General features: G+C 45.3%; 1 protein-coding gene across 2 annotated transcripts in view; it reads right to left on the minus strand.

The window, feature by feature from the left end:
• KCNS1 (potassium voltage-gated channel modifier subfamily S member 1) overlaps window positions 1-16,530 on the minus strand; it is an 84,257-nt gene that overhangs the window by 39,510 nt on the left and 28,217 nt on the right. The window contains exon 3 of one of the 2 annotated variants that reach the window (XM_053243426.1): window positions 2,658-6,883. The exons of the other annotated variant lie outside the window; for it this stretch is intronic. Within the exon in view, the coding sequence (XP_053099401.1) occupies window positions 6,449-6,883 (435 nt within the window). The 3' untranslated portion in view covers window positions 2,658-6,448. Of the gene's footprint in view, window positions 1-2,657; window positions 6,884-16,530 lie in introns of those variants that run through there. 2 annotated transcript variants of the gene reach the window in all.

The raw sequence follows: 16,530 nt of genomic DNA on the forward strand, positions 1-16,530 counted from the left end.
TTTATTTGGAAAATACTAGAAACACCGTGTAGACTCACAATAGAAGATGGCCAGCAAAACTGGAGCAAAAAAAAAAAAGTCAGTGTCTGTTACCCGAAGCTCCCAGGGTACATCCAGAGAGCTATTTCTTGGTCCCCGATTAGACATTTGTGCACTAAATGGGAAGTGAAGAATATCTAATGGGTACCTTTTGTGTGGGCTCAAAGATAGATTTCTAAGTCACAGGTCACATACTTCATAATCATCCCATAATTGCTTTTGCTGGCAACATGAATGGACCCAGGCAGGCAGAAGAACAGCGAGGATGTGAGCAAGTGGCATGGGGTGGATCATGGTGCATGTGGACATTTACCTATTCCCTTTTAAAACAGACATAAAGATGTGCCCATTGTTATCTAAATTTGTAAGCCCTATTCAGACATCACATTGTACATGCATACAGCTGTCTGTACACATTTACATGTTTGTGTGAATGACTGTACATGCATTTGTTTTTAAAATAAATCTGGGTACAGGTCCCCTCAAATGCAGCGTATAGACAGGAAGTGTACCACTGAGTTTGCATTGAACATTGTTACTAACTGCACATCCATACCGATGTGGAAGTATATACTATACACAGATTGCACATGCATTAACATAAAATGTGAACAGATCTATTGAGTCTCCTTTATAATCCTACATTAACCTGATGCATGGAGGGTGCAGGTCACAGAGAAAGCCCTTATCTGCATAACCTTTCCACACCTGCCTGGGTGCTTTTCAGACTAGCTGCTCGACAGCATCAAAATGTCTCTGTTCAGGCAAGTCACACTGAAAATGTAAACAGCAGGGGGAGCAGTCTCGCAGCAACGAAAAGCCGCACAAAACAGCAACTTCCTTACACCAGCTATACAACGTCCTAGCTCTATATCCCAGTGATTAAATTTGAGACAAGGCATTGGCAATGTGAATGACACCCTGTTGTCCACATGGGAACTGCGGTGTCACAACGCAGGAAATGTGAAAGCACACTTCCGAGATCCGACGTCACCCAGTTGCAGTGTCTAATCTGGAAAGCGCCCTGGTCACATTTAAATGCATCTGCCACATGTACCAAGAGCATTTGTACAAGAGAGGTGTGCATGGAAGGTGTTTCCCCAGAACCCCTGTTCTGTGTATTTCAGGCCATGGTGTTAACTATACTCCATTTTAAAAATCCTAATCTATCACCTTAAGTGGAGCAGTGGGGAAATGCTTGACTAACAAGCAGAAGGTTGCCGCCAGTTCAAATCCCTGCTGCTACTATATCGGGCAGCAGCAATATAAGAAGATACTGAAAGGCATCAACTCATACTGTGCAGGAGGAGGCAATGGTAAACCCCTCCTGTATTCTACCAAAAGAAAACCACAGGGCCCTGTGGGTGCCAGGAGTCGAAATCGACTTGATGGCACACTTTACCTTTAATCTAATTATCTAAGTGTTTGGGTTGTAGCCTTAGACCATTGACATGAGAAAAGGTTGTAGAGAATACAGAAGCAAAGAACACAAAACAAGTCTGAGACAGGACACAACTCAGTATGGAAAGTGAAATGAATGGAGTTATGAGGGAATGGGACTGAAATGGTACTTGCCTGTCAACAAATTGACTTGCTGTTAGTTTGCTTGTCGAATTAGCTTCGTTAGAGGGCTTAGCCTGCTCAGAGTGGCACCTTTGGTTAAACAGCTGAGCTTGGACATTTGTGCCAGTGCATCTCCCTCTGACCCCATAGGATCCAGTGGAAAATCCTATTTGCTACACTAAGGATACATTCGAAAGGCAAGTGCTATTAGGTCATCTATTAGACTGCAACCTGCACACCACCAATTCTGAAATAGCCCCACCGTAATCAGCATGGCAGCAATTTGAGTTTTGCAGTGAGCATCCTATTTTCTTTCAGGTTTCTGGATTCCATCCTGAACACAGTTCTTGCTTCCTTGTGATCAGAGCTGAGAAGACCTCCCATAGGAAGAGGTTTTTTCTGTCATATTACTATACTAGTGATGCTTATTCAGGTTTTCCATGCCACACAGCTGCTAAAGGCAAACAAAAAACCCTTTCCAGATTCCATTCTGCGACACAAGCTGGCTGCAATGCCAGACAACCCAGCCCAGCACAATCTGCTGTTAAATCAGAGACTTTGCCTGGCCCTCTTCTAACCCAGAGAACAGGAGAGCACGACTGGGGAGAATACTTCCAAACACCCCCCCCCCCCCCGCAAACACACACACACCAACACATACCCAGGCAATACCAACAAACCGTTTTAGAAATCTGTGCCTCATGTCAAAGATGCAAACATGCATGAAGGCCTCAGACACAACTATTTTTCTCTACAAAAATAGCATGCCCTTCTGTTATGCTAAACAGTATTAGCTTTTCTGAGGAGCGTATGCATGGTCAAGCATGTCGGGAGCTATTAGTAACAATTGTCACTACTTGTGCACATGGAAGAGTGTTGCAGTACTGATGGGAAGGGACCACTCTATAGCAACATACTGTATACACAGCCAAACATCACTGGTGCCTCTTATTCGCTCCCAGAAGCTCCTGCCTCCGATTATCATTGGTACACTACAATGCCATCAGCATAGCCTGCCGGATTAGTTCTAGAGACAGATCTGATTAACTGCTGGCCTGGCATGTACATTTTAAACAGGAACCTTCTAGGAACCTGAAAGCTTGTTAACTGCTTTGTGCCATTTTCGTGAGTCTTAATGCAGGTATGATGCTTCGGCTCCTTTTTGGGGACTTACTACTGTGCACTTAGTAGAGCTATACAACCCCCTCCCAACACACACTCACCCCACCATGTTACAAATGGCAACCTGGCCCCGGTATGTGCTTACCATCAGCTGCATTTACAAGGGCACACAAGGTCTTAATGGAAGCTTTATTCACCCTCCTCCACAACCAGTGGTATAGTCACAAATTTAGAAGTGGAAGTGCTCTCCATGACTGCCCCCATAGCCACATCCACCCTGACAGTCATGCACACCCTAATGCCCCCCCCCCCAAATAGATGCAATAACTGCAGCAGCAATGGGGCGGGGGCAGGTTCTGTTACAAGAAGTAAAGGACAGTTTTCTAATCCTACAGAACTTGAACTTCATTCACCAAGAAGAACAGTCTAGATCGTCAACCACAAAGCATGGAGGATACTCCTTGTAACAGAAGGCAAGAATATAGGAAACTGCCATATACCAAGTCAGACCATTGGTCCATCTAGCTCAGTACTGTATTGTCTTCACAGACTGGCAGTGGCTTCTCCAAGGTCGCAGGCAGGAGTCTCTCTCAGCTGTATCTTGGAGATGCTAGGGAGGGAACTTGGAACCTTCTGCATGCAGGTACACTTCCCAGAGCGGCTCCATCCCCTAAGGGAATATCTTACAGTGCTCACAAACATGTAGTCTCCCATTGAGATGCAACCAGAGCAGACCCTGTTTATCAAAGTGAATAATTCATGCTTGCTACCACAAGACCAGCTCTCCTGGTATGGGAATGCCTTGTGCAGATTTTGTATCAGTCTTCATTTGGTGCATTTTTGCACCTTTGGTTTGTGTATGGGTTTGTTCTGTACATTCATTAATATTTCTACCTGTTTAAGGTTGTTCACGGATTTTGTTTTCAATTATTGGAACAGCAAGCTTAGCATATTATTTCTTTTGAGAAAGCAAAGGGCTTTGTGTCCCTGCAGAGACCCGGGAGGAAAAAAGTACCAGCACTGGGTCCCTGCCTGTCCTTTCAGCACTACACAACTGTCCACAACTGCTCACTGAGGCAGGGGACTCCAAACAGAAGCAATGCATTGCAAGATGAAGCATCTTCACCAGTGAGGGAAATGCATAAACAAAAACACCTGCTGCATATTCCTGCTTTGGCTAGACATGGAGAAAAACCAGGTTGTAAGCTGGAGCACAGGCTGCTATTGTGATGGAGATCTGCAAACATAGGGTCACCATCCCTTGCAGTAAGCCATCCTCACATGCAGAATCTCTGTACTCACCACCTGCAAAAGTGGTAGAATGTGGAGATGCTCTCTACACAGGATGGTGAGTAGGAGAGCTTAAGAGCAGACTTGATGGACCACACCAAGTGTCCATCAAGACCAGCATCTCGTTGCCCACCATGACCAAACAGATGTTTTTGGAAAGGCCACCGGTAATTTATAAAAATCAACAGCCCTCCTTTCTGTTGCCCTCCAGCAACAGCCCCATCCCCAAGCTACGGGACAGGGCCACAACTCAGGGATGGGATCGTAGCTCAGTGGCAGAGCAGCTGCTTTGCATGCAGGAAGTCCCAGGTTTAATCTCCAACATCTCCAGACAGGGCCAAGAAAGATCCCTGCCTAAAACCTTGAAGAGTTGCTACCAGTCAGTGTGGGCAATACTGAGCTAGATGGACCAATGGTCCCACTCCGTATGCAGCTTCCTATGTAACTAGTACTTCGTGCCATGCCATCTCCAAAGATGGCTTCATTAGCTATAACAGCCAGAGCTCTTGACAAACCTGCTCTCCTCCATTAATTTGTCCATCCGCCTTTCAAGCTGTCTAAGTCAGTAGCCATCATGCATGTCCTGGGGAAGTAAATCCCATATATGAATTTTGCATTGCAAGAAGTCGTTATTTTCTTTTGTATCTCCTCAACCTACTACCAATCTGTTTCATTAGGCAGCCACACATTCTAATATTACAAAAGGGGAAAAAAACAAATTCTCTATCCACTTTCTCCACACCATGCATAGTTTTATAAAGTCATCCATGCCATTCCAAACATGGAGAACTAACCGTGGGGATCCAAATTCAGTCTCAGCAGCATCCCCACTGCATACAGGAGCACAGCACCACACAATGGCATCCTTGCATGAATGCCACAGGCCCAGCTCCCCAGGTGGGCTCACTGCCACACACAACTGGGCCCTCTACATTTTCTACCCCCTCCTTCCGACCAGTGGTCCTCTCAGGGTGTGGCTGGAGCTGACATTTTAATTCTTCCACAGTCCCCAAATGTAATGTTGCTCCAGAGCAATGCTACATAGGGGGCATTCTAGGGGATTGAATATGACAGCTCTGGCCACCCAGTGCTGAGAGGAGTGTTGCTACTGCTACATCCCACTGCCACTCCCACCATCTGGTCAATTTGCCTCATGGGAACACCCACCCAAGCACACTCTGCCCTCAAACCTGGAGCCAGCCCCAAGAGCAAGTGCTCCAACCCTGATCTTGGCCATTTCTAGCACATTCATAAGACAATTCCCCTCCTCATCTTTCTTCATTGGATTTTGAGCCATTTAGGATCTTCCTCAGCTACATCGACTAAGTTGCCGCTAGCCTCCACTGAGTCTCAGACTTGGCTGGACATTTTATAAGGCAAGTCAACCAAGTCAGAAGATTTTTTTCTTCTAGCATTGTGGCTGTGTGGGAGCCATAAATCACATTTTGTCACAGCATTCCGGCCAGTCTTCACAACCAATATCCAGTCTCTTTGGCAACGGTTGAAGTTAAGGTGATAGCCCAGATTACAGAGCATGGAAAGGGCTTGGGAGGGAAGGAGGTTTGAGCAATAACAGCATAAGGTTGGCAGAAGAGCATTTGGTTGCAACAGGGCAGAGGGCAAGAACATAAGAAGAGCCCTGCTGGATCAGGTCCTAGGTCTATCTAGTCCAGCATCCAGTTTCACACTTTAGCCCACCAGACGCCTCCGGGAAGCCCACAGGCAGGGTGTGAGAGCATGTCCTCTCTCTTGTTGCCCTTGCCTCTGAGACTGGAGGTGCCCTACAGACACAGACTAGTAGCCATTGATAGACCTGTCCTCCATGAATTTGTCTAACCCCCCTTTAAAGCCATCCAAGATGTGTGGCAGCTATTGGCATGGCAGCTGAATGAAAAAAAAAAAAAAGCAAAAAACTAGAACCGAAAACAGGGTGTGTAAGTGCATGTGATCTTCTCACAATATTCGGTTATACACAGTCTGCCTGTTTGCCAGTCTCCAGTCTTCCATTTCCAATTCATTCCTGAAACCTTGATATCAGTTTGTAGATAATACTAAGAGATGCAAGCAGCATTATCCTCCATAAGGGAACTGGTGTCACCAAAAAATGCCTGCAGTGGTGAAGCTATTGTCTCTTGCTGCACTCCATACAAACTGCATCGAAGAAGCATAGTATTTGGCCACTGGGCTCCAGATGTCCCTTGAATAGCAGAGGAATGAGTTAGTCACAGTGTACAGTGTCCTGGTGGAGTACTGGAAATCCAGATGTGTAAGATCAATGGGTATTCTGCACTGGCTGAGCACAAATGTTTCCAGTGCAGGCCATTGGTAATGGAAAGTCAATGATGACAGATGTTGCTCTTGCTACCATATCACTGGCTCCTTGTTTGATGTCTGATGCCAGAGTAGAATTGAAGTCCCTGACCCTGCAATCTGTTCAATGGGCTGGAAGGATGTTTCTAGTGAGGTCATCAACTCTTTGGAAGGCTTCGCTTAGAACCTCTGACTCTTGGCTTCGGCAAGTCTCAGAATCCTCCACTTCCCTTCTGTCACTGTTCCGCACAGCAGCCTCAAGGGCCTTCTGCCTGCGGTAGAAGTGGGAGAACTTGTTGAAGATGATGGTGATGGGCAGTGCCACAACCAAAATCCCACCCAGGATGCAACCAGAGGCTGCCAGTTTGCCAGCAACAGTCACTGGCACAACATCTCCATAGCCGACGGTTGTCATGCTAACTGTCCCCCACCACCAGCAGGCAGGGATAGTATCAAAACCAGCTTCTTCATCCTTTTCTGCAGTGTAGGCCACTCCAGAGAAGACAGACACCCCAACAGCCAAGTACAGCAGCAGAATTCCCACCTCTCTGTAGCTGTGCTGAAAGAGGAAAAAGAAAAAGAAAAAAAGGAAATTGGAAAACTGCACAACTGAATATATTTTGTTTATCTAATTTATATACTGTCCATCCAAAGATGGATCAGGGTGATTCACAACAAAAACAAAGATATTTAAAATACTAACATAAAATAAAATCATTTAAGATATCATGATTTAAAAATCATTAGAACCACTAATATTATTAAAAACCAAGCTGAAGAAGTGGGTCTTTATAGCTCCCTTGAATGTCTCCAGGGACGACAAGCCTCTTATACTCTTGAGGAACACATTCCACAACCTACTCAGAAGGCCCAGTCCCAAGTTGCTACCACATAAACCACATACACCTGAAGATGGACCTCTCCTAATGATCTTAATGAGCGGTAGAGAACTTGCAGGAAAAGGCATTCTCTCAGGTAACCTGGGCCCAAGCCATTCAGGGCTTTAAAGGTAACAACCAGCACTTTACATTTTGCCTGGAAATAGGCAGCCAGTGCAACTGTTTAAGAACAAGCATGGTATGGTATCTCTGGACCAGGCATGGAGGGAGGCCAGAAGCAACCCGGGTTCTGCCCACTGCCATGCCCCCTTTAGCCCCATCCCCTGTTTCAGTGCCTGATGCAGGGAGCAGTTAGTCACACCCCCTGCATCTGACATCAGGCGTGGGGCATGGTTTAGGTCCCAAACGGGGGCCCATTTGGGACCTAAACCATGCCCCTACGTCCAACGTCAGACACAAGGTGTGTGTCAGGGGCATGAGGCGCAGCCCCTGAGGGGCGGTAACCCAAGTTATTTGAACCTGTTCGCTCAATGGTGGCTCTACCCCTGCCCTGGACAACCCCAGAGACCAATCTGGTTGCCACATTTTGAACTATGTCTGACATTCCCAGATTATGTGCAAAGGCAGCCCGACATAGAGAGCATTGCAGTAGTCCAGTCCAGTTTTGAGGTCATTCCCTTCAAGGAACAGGTGGAGCTGTCTTTTCAGCTGGAGGTGATAAAAAGTGCTCTTGGCCACAGCCTCAACCTGAGACACCAGGGTGAGACCAGGCTCCAAGAGCATTCCTAAACTATGCACCTGGTCTTTCTGAGGGGAGTGTAACCCCATCCCAAACAGGATATTCTATCCTGTCCTCCAGATGATGATTCCCCCCACCATGTGCAATTCTGTCTTCCTTGGATTAAGCTTCAGTTTATTATCCCTCATCCAGCCCATTACTGCCTGTATGCAGATATTTAGGGAGATAATGCCATTTTGCAATAATGACAACATGGGGGAAAAATTGGGTGTCATCAGCATACCGATGGCATCCAACACCAAATCTCCTGATGACCTCTCCCTGTGTTTTCACTTAGATGTTAAAAAGCATTGGTGACAGAATGGGAGTCCTAAGAAACTCCATATAACAGCTCCTGTTTCAAAAGCAGTCACCAAGCGTCCCCATCTGGAATCTACCCAAGATATAGTACTGCAAAGCAGTGCTTCTTATCCACAAATCCCTCAGGCAATCCAGAAGACTATCATGGTTGATGGTACTGAAAGCCACTGCAAGATCCAGAAGAACCAACAAAGTCACACTCCCTCTGTCAATTCCCCAGCAAAGGTAGTCTATCAGGCTGATCAAGGCCATCTCAATCCCATAGCCCACCCTAAAGCCAGTTTGAAATGGGTCTAGATAATTTATTTACTATAAGACCACATAGAGCTGGTTAGCCACCACCCTCTCAATCATCTTACCCAACCATGGGAGGTTGGAGACCGGGCTATAATTATCCATCATCAAGGGATCTAGGACAGGCTTCTTAAGAAGAAGTCTAACCATTGCAAGATGAAGTCAGCCATGTTGGGCAAGGATCCAAAGAATAGGTGGTAGGTCATACCGCTCCAAGCAGATTGTCCATATAGTTAAGAGTCAAAGATTGAAACTGATCCATCTATTCCTTCAAGGACTGCTGGACACCTCCATAACCAATCCTGCAGGAATACTGGAGTCCAGGTGAGCCCAAATGCGGGAAATTTTATCCTAGTATATATGAAACTGTCTTATATGCAATCAGGTTATTGGTCCCTCTAGCTCAATACTGTCCAGCATAGAGAGCAGTATCAGCTGCTCTCCAAATCTTCAGTCAAGAGTCATTCCTTCTCCAGCTACCAGAGTTCCTTTATCTGGAGGTGCCAGAGATTTAACCTGGAACCTTCCACATGCAAAGGATTAATAACAGGGATTAATAATTCCCTTTTAGTTGAAAGGAAACCGTGGCCTTGTGTGCTTCCCACTCTCCTGTCCATTTGAACCTTCAAAGAATTTTAGTTCTGATGGACGTTAAATCTTGGAGCCTAGATGCTTTTCCCAAAGCAGCTCCATCCCCTAAGGGGAATATCTTACAGTGCTCACATGTAGTCTCCCATTCATATGCAACCAGGACAGACCCTGCTTAGTTACGGGAACAAGTCATGCTTGCTACCACAAGAGAAACTAAGATTAGTTGCAATGTCTGAACCAACTGATTTTGGTTTATTCTAACGAACTTCCTTGAACTAAACTATGATTAGAGCCCAAGGTTTGAGGGGTTTCAAGTCTTGAAAGCCTCAAGGAATGGGTTAGAATAAACCAAGATCAGGTGGTCTGGACAAACTATCATGGTTTGCATTTAACCTCAACTGGAAGCAGAATTCCTCCAAGGCTCGTGTGGGCAGGGGAGAAGGAAGCATGTGCTCCCAAGGCTCAGGGATGTCACTGGAACCATGATTTAACTGTAGTTCACTGTGATGTCTGAACTAGGCCACTGCTTCTCCCTTAAAGGCTAATTTCCAGTCTGCCTCACTTCTTGATGAGCCCATCATTCTTTGCCATTGTATTTTAAAATACAGTTTCCTTTTGGGAGGCAAGTAATTCTGCCCTTATGACATCCCTGCATGAATACGTATTTAAAATTAGTATTAACCAATTCCCTGGAAGATTTCCAGAAAGAAAGAAAAACAGTATACTAGAGCTCTAGTAAATCCGGGCTGAGCAGTTCCCAAATGAAGAAGTAAAGGACAATCTATGCCACAGCCATTGCTCCTGCCTTGAACTCTGAAGAGATGGAAATGCAGATACACCTTACAAGACTTCTCATTAAACTCAATTTGCAGTCTCTATTGTGGCTGCAGCATTTCAAATCACTTGTTACAGAACTAGAAATTAATTCTGCTGTAGAATTGTACAGCTCCTAATCATAACAAAAATGTAATAATAAAGCTTATTTCCTCCCATTTTTAAAAAAAAGTGGAGGAAAAGCCACTTTTAAAATGGCAGGGAAGGCAACTTATTTGCAAATTGGTGATTGTTTGTAGAATGCCTCCGGCAGTTGTTGGATACAATCCTGCACAGTTAGTATGTTTGAACTGCATCCATTTCAGCAGGATTCATGCCCCCTAGCAGCATGCAGGATTGCAGGTCTGGCCCAGGTGCTAAGTAACCCACCTGCTCCCTGCTGTCAGCTCAATATTCACTAGTCCAATGAGGACCCAAGCACCTTATTTATTTATTTATTTATTTAATTTATTTAATTTAGTCATTCATTCAGTTTTTATACCACCCTTTCAGAAGGGCTCAGAGCGACCTTCTCAAATCAAAATGCTTCTTAGCATCTCCCAGAATCTGAATCAAACTGTTTTGCTGACCAGCATCCTTGTGACTCATGCAAACTGAGCCATGAAGACCAGTCAACCATCAGTGCCTTTGGCACTTTCCCGTCTCCCAGCATTATGTCTGCGATAGGAGAACGTGGACCTGGTGCCGCTGGGTTCCCTTGCGGGATGAAGCTGCTGGTGCTGGACTTCAGATCAGCACCAGTGCTGGCTGCACGTTGGGCCAGCATTTGGTTTGTATTCAGCTGAGACAAACACCCGTCTGGTGTCTGCAACATTTGGCAGGGATAGAATTGATTTCCTAGTGGCAAATAAATCCCTTTCATGGGTTGTAAAGCAGATGCTTGGAAGAGGAAGGGGGAGGTCCACACAATGCCAGCCCAGCTTTGGGCAAGGTCAAAGGGGATGCCGATGGAGGACATGAGGAAGATTACTCAAAGTAGTCCCACTGAAATTAAAGGGGGAAGTTAGGCAAGGCCTTGACAAGTTCTCTTTGGATTGTTACCATCTGAGCTTATTCTGCCCACTCCCAGAAGCCTCCCTGGTTGCAAATGCATCTCCAGGCTCGGAGATTGCACTTTTGTTATGCTCAGGAGCTGCACTGCAATGTGAGCTCCCAGTCTATGCTCTACATGGGGACAAGTCACTCAGTTGGCAGTGGACTGGTCACCCCTAGATTTGACTACAAGCCCCACAAATTGGAAAGGGGATTAACTTCACACTCTCTATGAGGGGTGCCCAGCTAAGCAGACTCCCAGGACTAGCTACTGCAAGTGTTTGGCATCTAAGATCATTTCAGCCTTGGAATGAAATCTAAACTCCCCTCTTCCTCTCACAAAGAGAGACAATACCTGGCCATCAGACCAGGGAGAAAAGACAGATAAGAAAAGTTTCTTATCTGCGGCCTCCATTACAATAGGGATGAGTTAGTGACATAACTTTAAAGAGGTTCTTGATAGAATGAACTTCTTGATAGAATTATTGGGAAGCCCTTCCCAGTACAGGATATTCTTTAAATGCACCTGCACACTCCAATTGTCCTCACAATCAGTCTTGATTGCCATAGGCGATTCACACACATTCCTACCCAGGAAGGACTAAGACACAATGCATTCCAAAAAAAGGTTATCTGGGACTCCCACCACAAAACACCTCAGTGTTCCCATGTGCCTCTCACTCTGGACCCCACCAGACTGCAACAAGAAACTCCAGCAGACCACCTTGGAGTTCCCCTCTTCAGGGCAGGTAATATAGCGTCTTGCCCAGCTTCTTCAGGGCTGAATCTATTTCTTTCTCTTAGGAACATAGGAAGCTGCACTATACCGAGTCAGACCATTGGTCCATCTAGCTCAGTATTGTCTCTACACAGACTGGCAGTGGCTTCTCCAAGGTTGCAGGCAGGAATCTCTCAGCCCTATCTTGGAGAAGCCAGGGAGGGAACTTGGAACCTTCTGCTCTTCCCAGAGCGGCTCCATCCCCTGAGGGGAATATCTTACCGTGCTCACACTTCTAGTCTCCCATTCATATGCAACCAGGGCAGACCCTGCTTAGCTAAGGGGACAAGTCATGCTTGCTACCACAAGTCCAGCTTTCCTCTTGGTCTTGTGGTAGATTATTATCTGAAATCTTACTGCTCTATCTTAAAGTACCTCTCTAGCCCACCTGGATTATTTACACATAATTTGGAACTTTAAGCTAAATGTGCCTTACAAAAGTATGTTTCTTAGCATATTTGTAGGGCCTTTAAACTAGGACCACATAGTAATTTAGTCTGATTTTAGTTTTAATAAACTCTTTTTTGATTTAATTAAAACACTTCTCTCCCAAGCAGATTTTATTGAGTTCATACACTTGCACAAATTAAGGCTGATTGGAACCGTCCCCCCTTTTGAGCTAATTTCCCCACATTCGCCCGAACTAGAGGGTGCGGGCCAATCACCCTCGAGGCAGTTCCATTAATAGGGTCTAGGAGCCAGGTCAAAAATTTAGGAGCCAGACAACAGACCCTTGACAAAATTACCAGATGCAGTGAAGGACAAAGGGGTGGTAGTGGTAAATCTGTCTATCTTTACCCCCTTTACAAGCAACATACTTGGAACAGAAACAAAGCTGCCTGAGACAAATAAAGACTTTATTAAATAACTTTACGTCTGAATATCCTGGTCGAAGCATCACGGTTAAATTTCTAGGAGACATGGATTCCTGGATCTGTCAAGCTGGGCATTGACTAAGTTGTCCTTTTAATTTCAATGGGACTACATTATGTAATTTTCCTTATGCCAGCCAGTGTCTTCAAGAAACTGGACCAACATGATTTTTGCAGAAGGGAGAGTGGTAAAAGAGCAAAACTTTTCCAATCTCTGGAATACAGAGATAGTGTCAGAAGTCAGCCAAGCTGGGCCCCGAAAGAGGGACCAGAGCCAGACCCCATATTGTGTGTGTGTGTGTGTGTGTGTGCGCGCGCGCGCACGCGTGCCAAGAGGCAGCAGCAGTATCACAATGATGCAGGACCCTCTGGAAGAAAAGCCCATTTGCCGAGGGGAGGAGAGGAGGAAGGGCCACCATTCAGCACCTCCATAATTTCCACCATCCTATTCAGTAAATGAAAGGGGGCAGAACACTGTGGTGGCAGCGGCATCGCCTTCTTCTCTAAGAGGGAGGAGGAGGAGGAGGAGGAACTGCTGCTGGCCCACAACCCCCTCATTTGTCAAAGAGAAGAGTGGGAGGAGCTGCTGGCCGCTGCCAGTTACCACCAAGCCCTCTTTCCAGCAGGCCGGGGGGGGAGGGGTGCTGGTAGGCAGGAATGTATATGGAGGGCATTCTTGGGGGGTCCAGTGCACATCTTTGCCCCAGAGTCCACTGCTGATGCTGAGAGAGTAGAAACCAAATCTGCCCAGACTCTCCCTTTTCCTGGACTGAACTTGGCAATCCTATTGGCACCCATATTGTCACCACAGAGATAAGCAGACATCCAGTGTCAGTTCTCGGGACGTGGCCTCAGACAGTAGCATTTCTAGGTCCTGACCCAATTGGATTGCCAAGTTGCCCCTATCCCTGGCAAGGCTCCTACCCCTTAAACAGCTGCCTGCTGCAAGCAGAAGTCTTACAGGCGAAGCTTTAAGTACCCAAGAACAGCCCTGCTCGATCAGGACAGTTTCAATCATCAAGCAATTAAGTTTTCAGCTCTATGACTGCTTATTTTTCAATTCATTTTTAATTCTGCTATATGTATTTTGTTTGCAAATACCTTTTAAAGAAACCTACTTTTTCTCAAGTTAAAATAGTTATTCATTTTATAAGGACACATTTCATACAGAATAATATCAAACTCCTCTTTTCCTTTCAGTGTATTTGAACTATTTGAAGTTCCTGAAACTGTTATCAAGCCATGTTTTAAAGTTAGCATTGAGCTGGAGAGAGAAAAATACTGCTATGTGTGAACTGGAACTGAACTCAAAATTTTAATTGCTCAGCTACTTCACTAACCTTTACAACAGACCTGTAAGGTAGACCAGCATTATCATACGATACAACGAATATGTATATACCACTTTTCAACAAAAGTTCCCAAAGCAGTTTACATAGGGAAATAAAAATAAATAAAGATGGTTCCCTGCCCCCAAAGGGCTCACAATCTAAAAAGAAACATAAAGATAGACACCAGCAACAGCCACTGGAGGGATGCTGTGCTGGGGATGGAGAGAGCCAGTTGCTCTCCCCCTGCTAAATAAAGAGAATCGCCACTTTTAAAAAGGTACCTCTTTGTTCATTTAGTATGCTCATCAGTCCCATACTGATGTGTTGAGACAAACCCCATACTTTGCTCATCAGTCCCATACTGATGTGTTGGGACAAACCCTGAAAGATAACAGTCCTATTCTTTTCAATGCATATACAATGTGTACAGTGTATGGGTGTACAGATCTGTATGCAGTACAATTCACATGTTATTCTGAATGCATGTACAGAAGTACATTCCCTATCTGTATCATGCATTTGGAGGAACTTGTACCAAGGTTCACTTTTAAAATAAAAATGCATATGCAATCATTCATACAAACTCATGTATATGTGTTCAGATACCTGAAGATACATACGGCATTATGTCTGAATGCTAGTGGCTTATGGATTTCCGAATGAAGTAAAGTTTGAACCAGAAACTTGAGTTCACAGCATACACTCTTGGTTTCAGTACTAACCACCTTTATTAAATAATAAATAACTGCTGAGAAATGCATGCAATTCTGACACGTGCAGCTGGATCCTCTGTATGTTTTCAAGTTCTGCTGAATTCAAAGACGTCTACTCCCAAGTAAGCGTGCAAGCTTCCCAAGGTCTCTCTAGTTGTGAAGATTTCCCTTCCGCCCCCTGCACTGTTCCAAGTTTTCAAATTGAAACACTGTGAACTTCAAACCTCTTTCACGAAGTGTCTGCAACTGTTTTTATAGCTTGGCAAACCTCCTGCACACACACTGGTTATTTCTTCAAAAGACTGCCCCAAACAGTTGATTATTCTGCTCAGCAACTCGGCCTGAACAAAAGTCTCAAGGCTGGCCACTAGCACTGCAGGAACCGATGCTTACGCCAAATGACCCATGCAACTGTCAGCAGATGATGAGTCTATCCATCAACGTCATGGATGGACACACATTTCGCTCCCACGCATCAGTGAAGAATGGGAGTCCCTTTTCATCACTAAGCGGCAGGAGGGATGGGGAGGACTAACACAGAGTCACATGAACTGAACAAGCCCTGTCAAAGCCAGTTATTTATAGGCAAGGCGCAAGTGACAGACAGGAAGGGACAACCGCAGAGTGACAGTCAGACAGAGAATGAAGCCGTCAAACAAAACAACAGGAATGAGGGATACGGCTAATAGAAGGACAAGCCATCACAGATACACACAACCTGAGCTGCAGAAGAGTTGCAGCAGGTGCAACAATGCCACAAGCAAAAACTAGTTAGGGAATAGGAACTCAAGTGTGACTAGTGGAGGGGGCAGGAAAATGGGTCCCCAAGAAAAAGGGCAAGACACAGATCTCAGTATGTAGTTTACACTTGAAAATAATAGACCCCAGGCTTCTGGATCAATAATAATTTTCATCTTTTGACAGCAGCCATTACTTTTACTTTCAGCCTCTCACTCTGTTGGCTGCACGCAAGTGGGAGGAAAACACAAACACTCATAGCACAAGACAGCAATCTGAAATATGCTTCCTCCAAGAAAGTTCCAGAAGCAGATTATGCGCCCTTTACTAAGATGGTGCCTCTGAAACACCACATTGCCTTCTTCACACTCTTCTCTAAATCCCTGTATCCCAGTGTAATCACTACCCCCAGATTTTTGTGCTTCCAGTGCTACTATCCTGCACGCACAAACAATCTCTGATTCTTTTGGGCAATTCTGTCCATGCTCCACTCCTCAACTTCATCACATGCCGGGAACTCCCTCTGCCTTCAGATCCCTACTCCAAAGCCACCTCTACCACAAAGCCTTTGGCTTAACCCTTTAGTCCTTGTCCGCAAGTTACCTTTAATACACCTTTATCAACCTCTCTCCCTCAAATTGCAAACACATGGGAACAGGAGCCTGTTCTCAACCTCAAGTCCCCCAGTTTGGGACTACAACTCCCATCATTCCCAGCCTGGTGATAATTATATTTATTATTATTATTATTCTATGTAGACCACTTTGATAATTTTTACTGAAAAGCAGTATATAAATAGTAGTAGCCACCACCACCACCACCACCACCGGAGCCAAAGATCCAGCCTCAAAGGCATGATGCCTCTCAATACCAGTTGCAGGGGAGCAACAGCAGGAGAGAGGGCATGCACATAGAGGCATCTGGTGTTTCACTGTGTGAAACAGGATGCTAGACTAGATGGGCCTTGTGCCTGGTCCAGCTGGGCTATTCATATGTTTTTATTTCTCTTCATCTTGTTCCAAGAGTGTGGCCATTACAAAGCCGTTACTCAGTCTTCTTTTCTAGCATCTGTTCAACAGGACAAA

This window comes from Hemicordylus capensis, chromosome 4 (genome assembly GCF_027244095.1).
Source record: "Hemicordylus capensis ecotype Gifberg chromosome 4, rHemCap1.1.pri, whole genome shotgun sequence".
NCBI classification, from domain to species: domain Eukaryota; kingdom Metazoa; phylum Chordata; class Lepidosauria; order Squamata; family Cordylidae; genus Hemicordylus; species Hemicordylus capensis.